Consider the following 17,572-nt stretch of genomic DNA (forward strand, 5'->3'; position numbering starts at 1 on the left):
ATAAAGCATTACGACGGTATGCTAAACTTAAAAAACGTCTTTGCAAATTACAAGCTTTCCGAGCATTGTTACGCACAAAATTTACGTAGCTTAAGAAAATGCACTAGTAGCTTAGTCCGATGTGAGTCTTCCTATTCTGTATATGGTATATTTATTTTATTATCAGTACCTGTCTTAATAAAAAAAACTTTCTTAGCGTAATAAGATTGATATCATATGGTCACACGTTCGAATTTTTGAATTCCATATTTATCAACAAATGGAGAAGATGATTAACAAATGTTGAATCCTAACGTTTTATTTTTAATTGCTGGTCGTAAAACATGCCCTTACGAATGATGAAAAATAAACAATAAAGTAAACATTTTTCTAACATACGTTCACAATACGCTAAGAATCACGTTGTGTTGAAAACGTATTATGGTTTTCATTTACCACAAATTATTTTTTGTAATTAATGTAATCATCAAAGAAGAACTATATGTTAAAGATTACATTAATATCTGAGGTCATATTAATTTTCTGGGACAAAAAAAAAAAAAAAAAAAAAAAAGAGCGCCATTACAGTTTTCGCTCTCGCTCTCTCTTCTATTTATGTTCGATATTAGTGGTCGAACTTTATCTGTGTGTGTGTGTGTGTGTGTGTGTGTGTGTGTGTGTGTGTAAAACATTTCAATATATGGTCATAGAGCATTTGCTGGAATTATTTAACGACTGTTAATACACTTCCATGTCAAATCAATTAAGATTTTTCAGCATTTAGCATTTTTATCTGTTCCAGCATCATCGCTGACGAGCTCCAGCCGCTGCCATTACGCGGCAAATATGAATTTAAGCCAACCGTGCAAAAGGCACACGACACGCACCGATTTCAATTGTTTCATTTTCGAAACACCAAAGAAGCTGAGCAGAAAAATTTGTACACATCCTCTTCTTGAATTCTGATTTAAAGCACAACTTGGGACGACTTGTCCTGAACTAACGTAGACACTTTCAGTATTTTTTGTGAACAGTACAGAGTTTTCCTATGTAAAATCAATGAAAGCATTGACTAATATAACAGTAATCATTACTACCGATGCTAAACAAATTTTACGCAGGCCAATGCGAATCTCTGTGCTTCTCTCCATCTTACGAAGAAATTGTTATACGTAACATTCTAAAGCAATATAACTGAGCTTAGCCGGCAAATAATAATAATTAATATTATTAAGTGCATTATTGTGGTCAAAAAAATAGAATGTATTTCATTACGATTTATAAAGACAATCTGCAACAAGATTTTTAAAGAAAATCTGCATAAACAATTACCAGTTTTCAAATCTCACTCTACACAAAAATAATTTTTAAACGGAGAGATGCCATGCTAATATGAATTTAATTTACATTTTGATTCAGACTAGCACGATTATAATATTTTTCGTTCAACACTTTCACTGTGGCTGACTCTTATAAGCGTCACAAGAAGGCATGAGCCAGACGGTTGACGCTTATAAGCGTCCGCGCTCACTGTCGGATTACTCAGTCTAGTTGCAGCGTCTAAGCTAGCATCAAAGCGTGTAAACTATTATTTTGTGTGGGCATTTATCGAACGTATATTGTTCGAAATAGCGGCTAATGAACCGACACCTGGTCCTTCCAATGTGAAAAGGAGCAGGAAAACTGTTAAATTGACACATGAACAGTTACTTAGTATACTAAACGACAGTGATTTTCTGTGCAGTGAGGACGAGGCATACCACGGAGATTGTCATTCAGAGGGTGCAGGACAATTGCAGAGTGATGATAATGTGGAAGCACAGCTTTCGAATCTGTTTCGTGACAGTTCCGAATCTGACGATACGGATCACGTCGATTGTGTGGGAATCGACGACGAAAAAGAGCCTGACCTGTCACATGGAGATGATCCAGGCGAGTCCTGGCATAAACAACCACATAACATGCAGTATCACCCATTAACGAAGGAAGAAGTTTTGCAAATTCATCCTTCAGGCAATTCTCCCATGAATTTCTTCAGATTATTGGTTGTTGTTGTTGTTGTTGTGGTCTTCAGTCCTGAGACTGGTTTGATGCAGCTCTCCATGCTACTGTATCTTGTGCAAGCTTCTTCATCTCCCAGTACCTACTGCAACCTACATCCTTCTGAATCTGTTTAGTGTATTCATCTCTTGACTCCCTCTACGATTTTTACCGTCCACGCTCCCCTCCAATAATAAATTGGTGATCGCTTGATGCCTCAGAACATGTCCTACCAACCGATCCCTTCTTCTGGTCAAGTTGTGCCACAAACTTCTCTTCTCCCCAATCCGATTCAATACTTCCTCATTAGTTATGTGATCTACATATCTAATCTTCAGCATTCTTCTGTAGCACCACATTTCGAAAGCTTCTATTCTCTTCTTGTCCAAACTATTTATCGTACATGATTCACTTCCATACATCGCTACACTCCATACAAATACTTTCAGAAATGTCTTCCTGACACTTAAATCTATACTCGATGTTAACAAATTTCTCTTCTTCAGAAACGCTTTCCTTGCCATTGCCAGTCTACATTTTATATCCTCTCTACTTCGACCATCATCAGTTATTTTGCTCCCCAAATAGCAAAACTCCTTTACTACTTTAAGTGTCTCACTTCATAATCTAATTCCCTCAGCATCACCCGACTTAATTCGACTACATTCCATTATCCTCATTTTGCTTTTGTTGATGTAGATTATTGGTAACAGACGAATTGTTGCAACTTGTAGTTGACGAAACGAACGATAACGCAGTCAACATATTGCCGAGTGAAAATACAAAAGAGGGATCTAAGATCTGTAAATGGACACCTCTAAGTATAGGCGAATTATTAGTTTTCCTGGGTGTTTCGTTACATATGGGTAACGTTAAATATCCGCGATTACAAGACTACTGGAATAAAGAACCGCTGTTTGAGAATAGAGGAATAGCAATGAGTATAAACAGAGACCGGTATTTGATCATATTACGCTCTCTGCATTTTGCAAAAAACCCACTTTCAGGAAAGATATATAAGATACGACCCATATTGGATTATTTTAGCACGAGAATGTCTCAACTGTATTACCCGGGAAGAGATTTATCAATAGATGAATCAATGATTCTTTGGAGGGAAGATTGTCATTTAGACAATACATAAAAAGCAAACGTAATAAATATGGCATTAAGATATACATGCTCAACAATCCAGACGGTTTCAGAAATAAGTGCGCTGTGTACACGGGAAGTAGTGGAGATATGGGGGGAAAAGGTCACGCTGAAAAGGTCGTTTTGCATTTGATGTTAGAGAAGCTGCATGTTGGTCGTCACATTTACTTGGACAATTATTATAACAGTTTTCATTTAGCTACAACTCTGTTGAACCTAAAAACACTTTCCACAGGTACTCTGAAATTAAATAGGAATTATACCCCCGAAGACGTTGTATCGACAAAACTTGGGAGAGGAGTGACAATTTCGTCGTATCTAATGGAGTTATGATTGGAAAATGGATGAATCGACGAGAGGTTTCCTACATTTAGACAGAACATCTAAATGTTGTGGAGCAAGAGACGAATGCGCGCTAGCAAATAGTCACGAAACCTTTACCTGTTATTAAGTACAATGCGTGTATGTCTGGGACAGATAAACAAGATAAGATGTTATCGTATTATTTGTGTGAGCGAAAGACTATCTGCTGGTCGTAAAAACTATTCTTTCATTCACTGACATGCTAGTTTTCAAGTCTCTATATCTGTAAAACAAGTACTCAGGAAATAAAATGACGTTGTACGATTACAGAATGAACATTATAAAGGGCTTCCTTCCGCTAATGGACGTTCCACGAAATATGAGCAAGAAACATCACAAACAAACACACGTTGTGCAAAAGCGGGAAGCTACTGCAGGGAAGAAGCAAGTTATGGGGAAGCGGTGTAAGAAGTGCGCGGAACAACGCAAGCGCACTCGTAGACCATACGATGTACAACCTGCCCAGACAAACGTGGATACTGTTTGAACTGCTGTATAATTTCCCATAAGTAGCAAAAACGCGATAATATCGGGGAATTTCCGGTTATCAAAGACAACTTCTTTTATTTCTTTTGACACTGCATGGTTTCTTTTTATGACTTGAAAGGTTAGAACTTTTTTTCACGAGTACTCAGAAAATGAGGATTTCTTTTGTGTTAAGTCGACTAATTTCTTATTGCGTTGTAATGCGTTCACTTCAGTTTTTTTTTAAAGAAAGAATTTGTGCTAAATTTGTTTTAGTAGCACCGCAATTGAAGTGATGGGGGACGCGAGAGAAGCCTCCACGTAGGGTGTGTTTCGCTTACTAATTTCTATACAACCGGGCGTCCTCTAGGCGTCTATGATAAATGTAGACGGCTAATTCTCTCATACCAGGAGCAAATATGCTACTAAATTGTCGACCTCTATCAGAGTCAATCTTAAAAATGCGCATTTGATGTAAATATAATTTCAAATGAATCCAGTTTCCTTTTTCCTTTTGTATCCTTCTTTAACAATTTGGGTTTTGGAATTCAAATTTTTCCTGACTGCAGTGGATTTGTTGCTTGTTTGAAATGTATTTTTTGTTATACTATCAACATATCACGAACATTTGAATGACGCCTTTGACCCCTATAGGAGTGAGACAGCAAACAGATTTTAAAACATGACCACAATACAGTCGAAGCTTATTTGAGGTAACGCATCTAAGGTGTCATCATTAGGTCGGTATAGAACATGGTCCTACAGATCTTACAAGGTCTTGACGTCAGCCTGTAGCTCAGGTGTGCTTAGGAGCGTCGGCTCCGAGTGTGACCGGCCCGCACTCGCACGTTGGCGGGCCGCACTGCAGAGTTGCGCGCCTGCACCGACGACGCAGCGAAAGTGTTAACAAAGAAAGGCATTTAGCGTCAACAACGTGGGCATGGTGCTCTAGTGGGCAGAGCCCAAGACTTGCCCGGATTCAGCCCCAGATAGGGTGGGGAATTGCTTCCATTGCTGCAGACCCTCCAGGAAGGTCTCGGAGGAAGGTCTCGGGACCACCCAGCCTGCTATTAAATGAGTACCGGGGAACTTTCCCGGAAGTAAAAGGCGCGCCGCGCCGAAGTGTCCGCCACCGTCACCCTGCTAGTGCCACTCCGAAGAAAGGGTGCACTCTACCTGGACGCGGACTTGCGGCACAGTCTCTACTTTGCCTTTTTGCAGCAAATAAGGACTTCATTTTCTATCTGATATTTCTCATTTTTTTTTACCAAATTTCAATTGATTGTGAATAGGCGCATTTTCATGCGAATACAGTTAAAAACAAACAGATGTTTTTTTTAAGAATTATGTATCAGAATTTGATTAACAAACGGATATATAAATTAGCAATGTGGTCTGAGTATAAATGTTTTATACTTAACAGGGCTCTGAAATCCAGTAATCCTCAAAGGCAATGGTTTTTTTAATTTTTTTTTTAAATTGCGTGTACTGCTCTGATGTCTGGACAGTGACCCTCAATCATGCACGGATGAACAAAATTGGAGAGGACGAACCCGTAAGGGCCCCTTCTTAGAACGAGATGGCTGTGTGCCGTGACTGGTACCCCACTTGAGGTTGGCAATACTTCCTCCTGCGAGTGATGGTACATCGCCGGCGAGCGAGTTGTTTATCTAGTGAGCGCGAAGCTGGAAGTGGAGTGAGAGTTGCGGACCGCAGTCGGCGGACATGTCGCTATCGCATCAGTGTGTGATTTGCGCGCGATCCGGAGGGTGGCTTGGGAGTCCCGGATGGCTTGTATGCTAACGCGACCACGACACCAATTGGTTCCTGGGGATAGATCGTTCTATGGAAGTGGCCGTATTCCGGTGGTGCTCCGTAGTAATACGTGGTGTTCAAAAAGTCTCTCCGCAGTGCCGTATGATTGTTAGCCGCGCTTGCCGTATGATTGTTCACCTGCCTGGGTTACTTCCCTTCAAGTGGACATTCCACTGTTTCGTTTATCTCAGCCGGTGTCAGCAGTATCGTTGGTGTGTGTCGTTACGTGACGACGTGAACCATTAACTTTAGTTCCTTTGTTTTGTTTTGTTTTTGTCACTGTTAAAATGGTAACCATTGAAGAACGTGTGTTGTTAAGAGAACAAGTGTTCAAAGCTGGCGGTACATACATAGTTTCAGTTCGTCAAACATTTAATTCAGTTTTCCCGGAGACAACACTCCCACATCGCTATTCTCTGCTAGATTTCATTAACAAATTTTGAAGTACGAGTTCAGTGGTAGATGCACCGAGAAGTGGTCGTCCTAGCGTTTTGTCTGAGGGTAAACTACTCGACATTTCCGATAAAATGTCCATGAGTCCGAACAAGTCAGTAAGAAAACTCGCTCAGGAAATCGATGTTAGTGTCGGAACGCGTCACACAGCTGTAAGGAAAAAATTAGAACTTTTCCCATAAACCGTGACAGACGTGCTAGAACTGAAAAATACTGATCATGGCAAGAGACTGCATTATTTTCAATGGTTCAAAAATTTCGTTCAACAAAATGGACGGGATATTCTTAATGAAACGTTTTTCACTGACGAGGCGTGGTTTCATTTATCCGGGTACATGAACTCGCATTATTTTCAATGGTTCAAAAATTTCGTTCAACAAAATGGAAGGAATATTCTTAATGAAACGTTTTTCACTGACGAGGCGTGGTTTCATTTATCCGGGTACATGAACTCGCAAAATTCTCGTATGTGAAGTACTGCAAATGCATTGTGTATTCGTGAGGAACCACTTCATTCTGTGAAAGTAGAAGTTTGGATTGCAATTTCTAGTCGTCGGATTGTGGGTCCCATATTTTTCAACGAAACAATAAACCCACAATAATACTGCAGTCATATTCTGTACCCTTTCATAGGGAAACTTGTGTTGAGTGAAATACTGAACGGTTATTTTCAAGATGGTGCAACCGAGCATACAGCTCGCGTTTCAATGTCACTGCTTGCTGATGTTTTTGGTGATCGCATAATTTCACAGGGACTTCGGCCTCCACCATCGCCTAAACTAACACCACCTGGTATTTTTTTCTGGGGTGCAGCGAAAGCAATTGTCTATAAAAACTTTCCAAAATCCATCGATGAATTGAAAACTGCAATATCCACTTTCACTGCTTCTGTTACAGAATAAATGTTAGAGCTTGTGTTTGGAAACATGATTAGACGAATACTATTGTGTATTCAACAACATGTGGAACACTTTCAACTTTTAATGTGAAAATATGTAAGTTAAAGTGAATATTAAGTAAATTAATAACTTTCAATTCACCGAGTTTTATTTCGGTTTATTGACTGCGGCATACGGCACGCGCGACTAACAATTATACGGCATTGCGGAGAGACTTTTTGTACACCCCGTATTATTCTATAACTTGTGGAATAAGCATAACGGACGCGCTTTTGTGGGGACTTTGGTCTGTGGTGTTGCAGAACTGTGTTTCCTCGAAGTGTCAAAGTCCACTACAGGTGACGCACAGGGTTCTCCATAATGTGCTGAATTTTAGTCTGTTTCAGCTCACGTATTTTACGGTGTTTTGGGCATGTATGAAAAGGTCATGCCATGTAATGTGATCACATCTAGCGAAACAGGCCAATCTATCAGCTGCAACATTTGAGAAGACAGTTATTAACGGTATTGTGTTGTACTGTATGGAACTGTGGACCTATAAACAACGGAGAGGCTTCGTCCCGCCGTTGCCATCAGTGGTGCACAACCCCACAACAGGCCACAGCAGTCCACCCACCCCACCGCCGCCACACAACGAACCCAGGGTTACTGCGCGGTTCGGCCCCCAGTGGACCCCGCGGCAACGTCTCACACCAGACGAGTGTAACCCCAACGTTTGCGTCGTAATTATGGTGTACGCGTACGTGGAGACAGTACTCCGTAAGTACTGCAGCTCCGATACATTCACTTCACGTAAGTGAAATAGCAAAGCTTAAATGAAGTAAAATGCGCTCTTTTCTGCAAATGAAGAGTACCTTTCAAGTATATATGTATGTGTGTGAAATCTTATGGGACTTAAGTGCTAAGGTCATCAGTTCCTAAGCTTACACACTACTTAACCTAAATTATCCTAAGGACAAACACACACACACCCATGCCAGAGGGAGGACTCGAACCTCCGCGGGGACCAGCCGCACAGTCCATGACTGCAGCGCCTCAGACCGCGCGGCTGCCTTACAAGTATCCTATGCCCTAGCTCCTTTTCCCGTGCTCCGTAGGTCATGTGTTACTTATTACTTACCGTTTACGCACTTCCTCCTGGACGACAGCGCATTACCACAAACAATGTCGGAGTTCTGGTCGATACTCTGTCGATAACGTTTGGTGCCGATCTGATTGAGTGACATCTGGAGGTCTGGGTGTCACAACCTAACGATATCAACTTTCTCCGAATGGACAGTCAGACTTTTAATAATGTGTCAGAATTACTTCGCATTCACATTAAAAAAGACGGGAAAGTTTCTCTTCTGCTTTATCATCTAACGAAAGGTCATTAGAATACCACAACTTACGAACACACACATCGCTCGTGGAATATTTTATTTTATTCTGTTGTGCTCCCGCTTGTATGTTGTGCGCAGAATATCGATTTCCTCCTTAGTCTTTCTGTGTAATTTATGGCTGAGAAAGACGCAACACCTCTACCATTTTGATAACTGTCAGTGCTCTTATTTATTGTATTTTACCGTTGTCTCAGAATGCAGTAGATACATTGTAATAAAATTCGTTTTTCTGTAAACATGCGCAGTGAAACGCACCCCAAACAACCTCCGCCATCTTGTCAAATCAGCCGCCAATCAACATTTCCGTAAATTGCGGTCTGTGTTTGAGAAACACGTCAGAGTGCCAAATATTTGAGAAAAGCTAGTTAAGTTTGAGAAAGTGTTTGCTCGTTTAATTAAAGCGCAGACAGGGGAAGACGCGTTCCGCATCGGTGCTAGAAGAGGTCAGCTCCGTTAACGAGAAGACGAGGTTGCGCAGTGGCGGATACTGACTACGCAGCGGGACACTAGTTTCGCACAGGCGCTACAGGAGGTCAGCACCGTAAAACGAGGACAGGCAAGCAGCCAGTACTCACCATGCTGCGGTTCCTGACGGGCGCCTCGGTCTCCGCTATGGGGAAGCAGGCGCGCTGCTGCTCGCCGCGCAGCCGCATAGAGTGGCTGCGGCGCATGGCTCGCGCCACGGGTATGCGGCTGCTACTGCCGCCACTGCTGCAGCTGCCGGTGGGCGAGGTGGCGGCGGCGGGGGCGGAGGCGGTAGCGGGGGCGGAGGCGCCACTCTGCTCTGCGCCGCTCATCGCCTGCCGGCACACAGGCGCGTCGCGCCGTCAAGAGGGGACATTGTCCGGGCACTAGCGAACTCCAACCAAAGTGCACTCTCATACGACAAAGAAAATTTCGGGAGTATCCCATACTTAATTCCTTTAAGCCGTAACACACGCCCTATCATTTTAAGGGTCCGCCTACTTCCGACGTGTTACTATTTTACACGTTAATATTCTAGGGAAGGGATTAGTTGAATGCTGCAGTTGCAAATAGGCAACTGACAAAGGAAACTCCCCATTGCTACACCCTCAGATTTAGACATCCCAGTAGATAACCCGTCAAAAACGTAAACATGAAAACAGGAACAAGGTGTACTGAACAGTAATAAAAGAAGTAAGCTTAACAAGAGTAACATTGAGCGCGGCTTAACACCCGTGGCCCCCTGTGGAAAAAAAAAAAAAAAAAAAAAAAAAAAAAAAAAAAAAAAAAAAAAAAAAAAAAACCCCTGTGTGAATGGATCAACGATGAACTTGAACGGGTGTCATGGAACGTCCGCCCCGAACAAATGTAGTGAACAATAACACACAGCTTGTGGTCTCGCGGTAGCGTTCTCGCTTCCCGAGCACGGGGTCCCGCATTCGATTCCCGACGAGATCAGCGATTTTCACCTACCTCGAGATGACTGGGTGTTGTTGAGTGGTCGGAGGAAGGCAATGGAAAACCACCTCCGCTAGGACCTTCCCTAGTACAGTTGTGCCGGTCTCCCGCATCGTCCCCTACACTCTTTCAGGGAGTATGGCACTTCATCATCAATAAGACACAAAATGAGATTCCTAGGGAAAAATGTGGTCACAGTGTTGGAGTATGAAGCAGATGAGCCGTGTTCAAACCTATCTCATGCCATTTATTTTTATTTTGTTTTATTTTTTTAACAACACTACGAACTCTCCGTCCGTCATTGAAATGTTTGTTCTGTCTCTGTAGGCTTCGCATCTGTCATACTATACACTGGCTATACAGGGCGAGTCACTAAATGTTGCCACCAAGAATAACTCCGGAAATATGATAGGAGCTGAAAAGTTTGTGGGACAAAAGTTACATGGGACAACGGGGGCCATAATATGACATTGGTTTTTTGATGGTAGGTGGGGTCGCGTCAGTTCAAATGGCTCTGAGCACTATGGGACTCAACTTCTGAGGTCATCAGTCCCCTAGAAGGATATCACACACATCCATGCCCAAGGCAGGATTCGAACCTGCGACCGTAGCGGTCTCGCGGTTCCAGACTGCAGCACCTAGAACCGTACGGTCACTTCGGCCGGCGTCGCGTCAGTGATATGAAAGTCAACTTTGTTCTCTTAAATGGGATACTATAGTCTGGTACTTATTTTCTGATAGCGGCTATCGAGACAAATCCAATGATGTGTAACAGTAAGGTCTTTGAAGGTCAAAGGTGGCTTGAACGTTAGAAGGTGTTCGAAGTCATCATCATTCGTATCAATGCAGTGCTGTAATCTTACCACATCGGCACTTATCGAAGCACATGCTCTGACAATTCTCTCTCGCATATCTTTAGGTGTTAGAACGTCTTAATAAACAACGTCTTTTACAAATCCCCACAAGAAAAAAATCCAGAGGCGACAAGTCTGGCGAACGATCCGGCCGCGGCACATCTCCTCCGCGCCCAATCCAACGATTTGGGAAATGTCTCTGCAACTCATTTCTACCCATCAGCGCAAAATGTGCCGGATACCCATCGCTTTGATACCACATTCTGTTCCTTGATCCTAAAGGTGTTACTTCCAATAACAGACCTAATGTTTCTTGCAGGAATGTGGTGTACTTCCTACCATTAATATTTCCCTCGATGAAATAGGGGCCTATAATTCCGTCCTCCAGAATCCCACATCATACATTCGCCGATCACGGTTTTTGGTGTGCAACTTGCCGCAGCCAACGTGGATTTTCAGTTGCCCAGTAATGCATGTTATGCAAATTAACATTTCCATGGTTCGTGAATGTAGCCTCGTCAGTAAATAAAATCAAATTAATAAATGTGTCGTCCCTCTGAATCTGAAGTTGAGCCCATCGGCAGAATTCAATGTGACGCATACAATCCGTAGCAGTTAATTCTTGGTAGAGACTGATGTGGTAAGGATGATGTTTATGGAGATGCAGAACACGAACAACACTACTCTGGCTCATGCAAGATTCCCTTGCGATTTGACTCGAACTAACACGAGGATCTCAAACCACAGTAGAAAAAGTACCAATTTCTGTTTCCTCGTTAGTAACTTTCCTTTGGCGGATATGTTTCCGAAGCGTTAAAGATCCAGTTGTTCTCAATTTATCATACACATATTTAAATGTACGACGTTTAGGGCGAGTGCGTTGAGGATATATTTCAGTGTACAGGTCTCTAGCTCTCACTGAATTTCGTTGGCATTCTCCGTAAATGAGAAACATATTGACTTGTTCTTCGAAGGAATACACCATTCACATTCGCTTGATTCGACGATACTAGTCTTACCGTTCCTATTAGTGTTGTATTGCGAAAACGTCGAATGGTGTTTACATGTCAATGGCACGTTAGATGGATGCGCTGTATTCGACGAATATTTACTATTTGTACGATATACGAGAGAGAATTGTCAGAGCATGTGCTTCGATAAGTGCCGAAGTAATAAGGAATACCACTCAATCCTTGATAAGAAGATTGCAGCGCTGCTCTGATACCAATGGTCATCACTTCGAATATCTTCTGTAAATGGACGTCCATGCAACCTTTTTTCCTTCGTTGACCTTCAAAGACCTTACTGTAACACATCATTAGATTCGTCTCGATAGCCGCTATCAGAAAATAAGTACCAAACTATAGCATCCCATTTGAAAAAACCAAGTTGACCTTCATATCTCTGATGCGACCCCACCTAGCTACAAAAATCCGTCATATTATGGCCCCCGTTGTCCCATACAACATTTGTTCCACAAAGTTTTCATCTACTATCATATTTACGGAAAAAAATATTTAAAAAAATCTTTACTGCAATCATTATTTCGTAAGTTAAGAATAGTTAAATTTTTTCAAGTACTAGCATGAACGCGAGACACAATGTGGTGGAGATTACAGCTTGTGAAAGCACTGTGTGAACATCGTCATCCTCACATTGTCTACTCACTACTACTTTGTACCATACAGCTGTAATAATAAAATTCAGATGTATACACCGCATATGCTTAAACATCTCATAGAAATGCTTTCTGCGAGTTGCAGCTGGTTCTCGAAACTGACTAGAAGTTGTTTCATTATTCACTTCGCAACAACAAATGAATTAACTGACAGAATAACACAACAGTAACTACGTAGTGGCTGCTACACTCTGTAGGGCCTACACAGTGTTATTATTACGGGTGAGTGGACCCTGTCAGATCACGAATTGCTATTGTGTTTCAATCTTCGGTGTTTCCAAGCAGCTCCCATTTTTACTCTTTGCGTTCTTTTTCTTTCTTCAGTCTACTTTTTTCCTGGTCTAGTGGTGACTTTATTCACTGCTAGTACTTTCCAGCTGCTAACTTTTTGTCTGCGTGTTTCTGCTGAAAAGTCTTCTCTTAAATGCATTTTGACGCTCGATCTAATGCATGGTTTCGAGTTGTTCTACGTATGTCGCTATCATCATCATCACCACCACTAGCTGGGGTACTTTAGGTTTGGCGTTGTCAAAAATATAAATCAAACCAACTTTTTATAAACAAGTACGCTTTGCACACTTTATTTTCGATTTATATTCAGTCACTTTATTACTGAGTACTCACACTTCACTGTTTGTTTTTATTCACTCACTGCACTATTTTTTCGGTTCCTCCATTCGTAAATGATAAGAAACTGACGTCCGAACACACGGTGGGTCTTGCTTTACATACCCCTACGAAAGCTTACCACTACCCCCCCCCCCCTCCCCCCCCCCCCCCGTGGCGAATTCCAGGAAGTACCAAAAACGCTTCGAATAGTCCACAAAATTCCGGAACATTCCGCAACAATGGAGAGTGTTCTAGAATGTTCCACAATAATCTGGGATGTTCCGTGATGTTCCCGAACATTCTAGAATGTTCCCGCATGTTCCAGATTATTCCCGAACATTCTGGAATGTTGTCGAATGCTTTCGAATGTTCTGGAACGGTATAGAAGTATCTAAAGGGCGAAATTCTCCAGCCTTTATATCCCGAAAAGTACGCCCTTCATGTAACAATGGGAACCTTCTTCATGGCTGGGTGATAGAGGGCTACCACACCGTACCACTCCCTCGATCGTACCGGGCCTCGTGTCTGAGCTTCAGCGGCACGCACACTATACACTTTTATAACATATACGAGTACTGATGATGATGATTTTGATTATGATTATTACTAATATTAGAGACAGTGGCCAGATATAAAGCATTGGCAGCCTAAAGACGTCCAATTCCCACCATTTCAGAAGTAAAGAGTCCAGCAATCAATTGCTTAACAAACAGTATAGTGCACACATTTTTACTTGGTTGCTTGGAAATGGAGGTGCAGGGTGTGGGTGAAGCAAGTGTTGTTAGGGAGTACAGTGCAAAGGAAACATAGTTTCTAGAAAGTGGCTACCTCCAATACCGATACAGGAGTTGTAGGTGGCACTTGTGATGCACTAACAATAATTCCTTCATCATTCTACACAAAAGATTGTTCGAAATAACCAGTACCAATAGTGTGACTGATTCATAGTTCGTGGTTTAATGAAACATCTATAAAAACTAAATAATTTATGGTCTATCATTCACGTTTACTAAAATTCAGCACCTTTATTTGTCTTCTTTACGCATCGGAATCGTGAACGCTCCTATCTACTAGATAGACAATCATGAACAAAATCATAAACACAGCAGTGGAGTCGTGAGAGGACGGCCAGCTCTTTATCAGGCTGTCAGCCAACGTGACGTGCTGGTGCCAAGGCCGTTGGTGTAGAATTGCACGTCGCGGTATCGACTGTTTCTCCGTGCACACTCGGTGTCAATCTGGGGAGAATTTAAACAACCTGTGTGGAAAAATGTATTGGCACTGCAACGGCCACAGTAAATTCAGATTAGTATGCTCCTAGGTGAAGCCGTCCGAAATAATCCAGATGTGGTCAAAGCGGGCCTGCTTGGGATCTCATTTGACACGTCTGCTCGCAGGACGTTTAAAACAACAGCACTACTTAAGACCATTCCTTCGGGACAGACTGGATTTGGTTTGCGGTGATGTTGCTGAGTAGCTAACGTTCATGATATCGTAAGAAAGGCAACACGGTCGTTAAGCAAGAAATGTCAGAGTATCTGTTGTATTTGCCGTTTGCTCATCACACAGCGACCATTCGTAGTGGTAATATTCAAAATCGATTTCGTAACGAAATGGTGAAATGTATTCCAAGATTTCGAACGCGTGTATCCTATATTAAAAGAACTCACGAAGCTTCTCGTTCCCACTGGAGCATCAATCGTCGTAAAAGGTTCCGTAATGCATTTAATTTCAAGCGCCGTGTTTTTCCCGCGCACGAGGAAGAAAGAACTGATGTTGCCAGTTGCAGGATGCAAATTAGGTAAGAAAAACACTTCATAACATTGCCAGTAACATGGGATTACTATGGAGATAGATACTTTGAATAAACAGTGCAATCTAGGAATACCCAAATTGAAAAGGAAAGTAACTCCAGGTTTGTAAACGGGTATAGCGACCTAGTCTAGCAAAAATGTGATGGACCCGAAGAGCCGACACGTTTCCATTGATCGACTGTCGAATCCCGATGGTCCCGTACCCAGTGCAATCTCAGCTGACGATGTCGTTGGGTCAACATGTGAACACGTAGAGGTGGGTCCGCTGTCTTGTTTTCAGAAGCACTCGTGTGTGGACCAGCATTGTGCTCTTTCAGCAGAGACAACACAGATCATCATCTGCCTTACTTTACAGAGCACTTTCTGCGAAGAGTCGTGGACGACTTCAAACCATTTAGCCCGTAGTGGTAGTTTCACAGTCCTACCTCTTTCCGTCGATGCCCACGACAGTAGCACGTGAACATTCGACCAGCTTTGCCGTTTCCGAGATACTCGTTCACAGGCTTTGAGTAATAATGATCTGCCCTTTGTCAGAGTCGCTTATCTCAGTGGATTTCCCCATTTCCAGCCTGAGTCTTTGCTAGGATGATACCTCGTCTGTGTCTGCTCCTCTTACGAACCTTCATTACCGGATCACGTGCTCGCAACGGCGTCAGGCGACATCCAACCAAAGCCTTCTAGATACAAGGCCTACGCACAGCGGCCATATTGGCATGTGACGTCACAAACTGTTGACCATCTTCAGTCGGCAGTCCTGTTGGCGTGTATGTTGTGTTGAAAGTGTGTGACACGTGAAACTGATATATATTTCATACAGTATTCGCTTACAGTTCTTCGAAGTATAGGATACAAGTGCTGCATTCCCTTTTGCCAGGGAAATTATAAATCCCAAAAAAGGCATTAAAGTGCACATGTTTCGATTTCCCAAATGTGTGAAGTTGAGAAATCGCAGGATTGCAGCTATTCCCAGACAGGAATTTGTGTCTACGCATCATTCAAGGGTAAGTAAACGACAAAAAATTGTAGCGTGTTATTTGTTTCCACTGCACCACATTTGCCAATTGCCTTTAAAAGCAGTTATGTATCATGTGATAATGGAATGTAGTCGAATTAAGTCGGGTGATGCTGAGGGAATTACATTAGGAAATGAGACACTTAAAGTAGTAAAGGAGTTTAGCTATTTGGGGAGCAAAATAACTTATGATGGTCGAAGTAGAGATGATATAAAATGTAGACTGGCAATGGCAAGGAAAGCGTTTCTGAAGAAGAGAAATTTGTTAACATCGAGTATAGATTTAAGTGTCAGGAAGTCATTTCTGAAAGTATTTGTATGGGGTGTAGCCATGTATGGAAGTGAAACGTGGACGATAAATAGTTTGGACAAGAAGAGAATAGAAGCTTTCGAAATGTGGTGCTACAGAAGAATGCTGAAGATTAGATGGGTAGATCACATAACTAATGAGGAAGTGTTGAACAGGGCTGGGGAGAAGTTTGTGGCACAACTTGGCCAGAAGAAGGGATCGGTTGGTAGGACATGATCTGAGGCATCAAGGGATCACCAATTTAGTATTGGAGGGCAAAAATAGTAGAGGAGACCAAGAGATGAAAACACTAAGCAGATTCAGAAGGATGTAGGTTGCACTAGGTACTGGGAGATGAAGAAGCTTGCACAGGATAGAGTAGCATGGAGAGCTGCATCAAACCAGTCTCTGGACTGAAGACCACAACAACAACATGTATCATGTACCAGAATCATTTGTTTCTTAATTCTAGATCATTGCTGCGAGGTTAATACGAAGCTGGTTGTGAAATGTCTCTCATATTTGCAACTATTGTCACACAGAATAGTTATATTAATTAATGTGACTCGAAAATGTTTAGTATTCCTTATCATTCCTACCAGATTATTGAGTTTCCAGTAATTTTATTTGGAAGAGCTACAGAATGATTTTGTTCAGTTTTACATATACAGCTATTCGGAAATAATTTCAATTTGATTAAACTACCGTAGAAAGTTGCTTTAATGAATTCAGTGTTAGACAGATTAAGCAGTATAAGAAGCAAATTTCGAGGTAAGTGCATTATGATTAAATTAACAGCACTCTGTAACACGAATTTCAATGAAAGATATAGGAGAAACAATCTTTCATGTTTAAGGTTCTAAAGTTCTGGAGAAACAGGAAAATAAAATGTTTTTTCGAGTTTTTTGATTTATTAAACATTATGTCAGGAGGTGGTCCATTTCGTCGAATGATTTGAGTTTCGTGTGAGATAAGCAGATTTTGAAATGGAGAGGAAAATTTACGAAAATAACTAGGGAAACAAATTCTTAAATTCTATAGGAGCTCCAGCTGCTTTATTTAAAACCGAAAACGTCTGCTTGCTGTTGCATATTCCCGATTTTTTACTGCAAGGAAGCGTAGCTCCTGAGGTAAGAGACAGAATTTAAAATTACAGTTTGTATTCAAGCCTAGAAACGCGTATTTCAGGCAAATTGTCAAAATAATTTTATATCTTGAAATAACATAGGGCAGTTTTGTTCAGTTACTTTACGCATTGATATAAATTTCCATACTTTCATTACAAGGACACGTAGAAAAGGAAAGCACGAGAATCTCTTTACGGTCTCCATTACAAGGACACGTAG

The 17,572-nt window shown here is 41.7% G+C and overlaps 1 protein-coding gene across 3 annotated transcripts in view; it reads right to left on the reverse strand.

The window, feature by feature from the left end:
* LOC126336397 (protein quick-to-court) overlaps positions 1–17,572 on the reverse strand; it is a 334,356-nt gene that overhangs the window by 161,128 nt on the left and 155,656 nt on the right. For all 3 annotated transcript variants that reach the window (XM_050000076.1, XM_050000075.1, XM_050000077.1), the window contains exon 2: positions 9,124–9,348. In XM_050000076.1, coding sequence (XP_049856033.1) covers positions 9,124–9,345 — 222 coding nt within the window. In that variant the 5' untranslated portion in view covers positions 9,346–9,348. The remainder of the gene's footprint in view (positions 1–9,123; positions 9,349–17,572) is intronic.

The sequence above is a fragment of the Schistocerca gregaria genome, chromosome 2 (genome assembly GCF_023897955.1).
Source record: "Schistocerca gregaria isolate iqSchGreg1 chromosome 2, iqSchGreg1.2, whole genome shotgun sequence".
Classification (NCBI taxonomy): domain Eukaryota; kingdom Metazoa; phylum Arthropoda; class Insecta; order Orthoptera; family Acrididae; genus Schistocerca; species Schistocerca gregaria.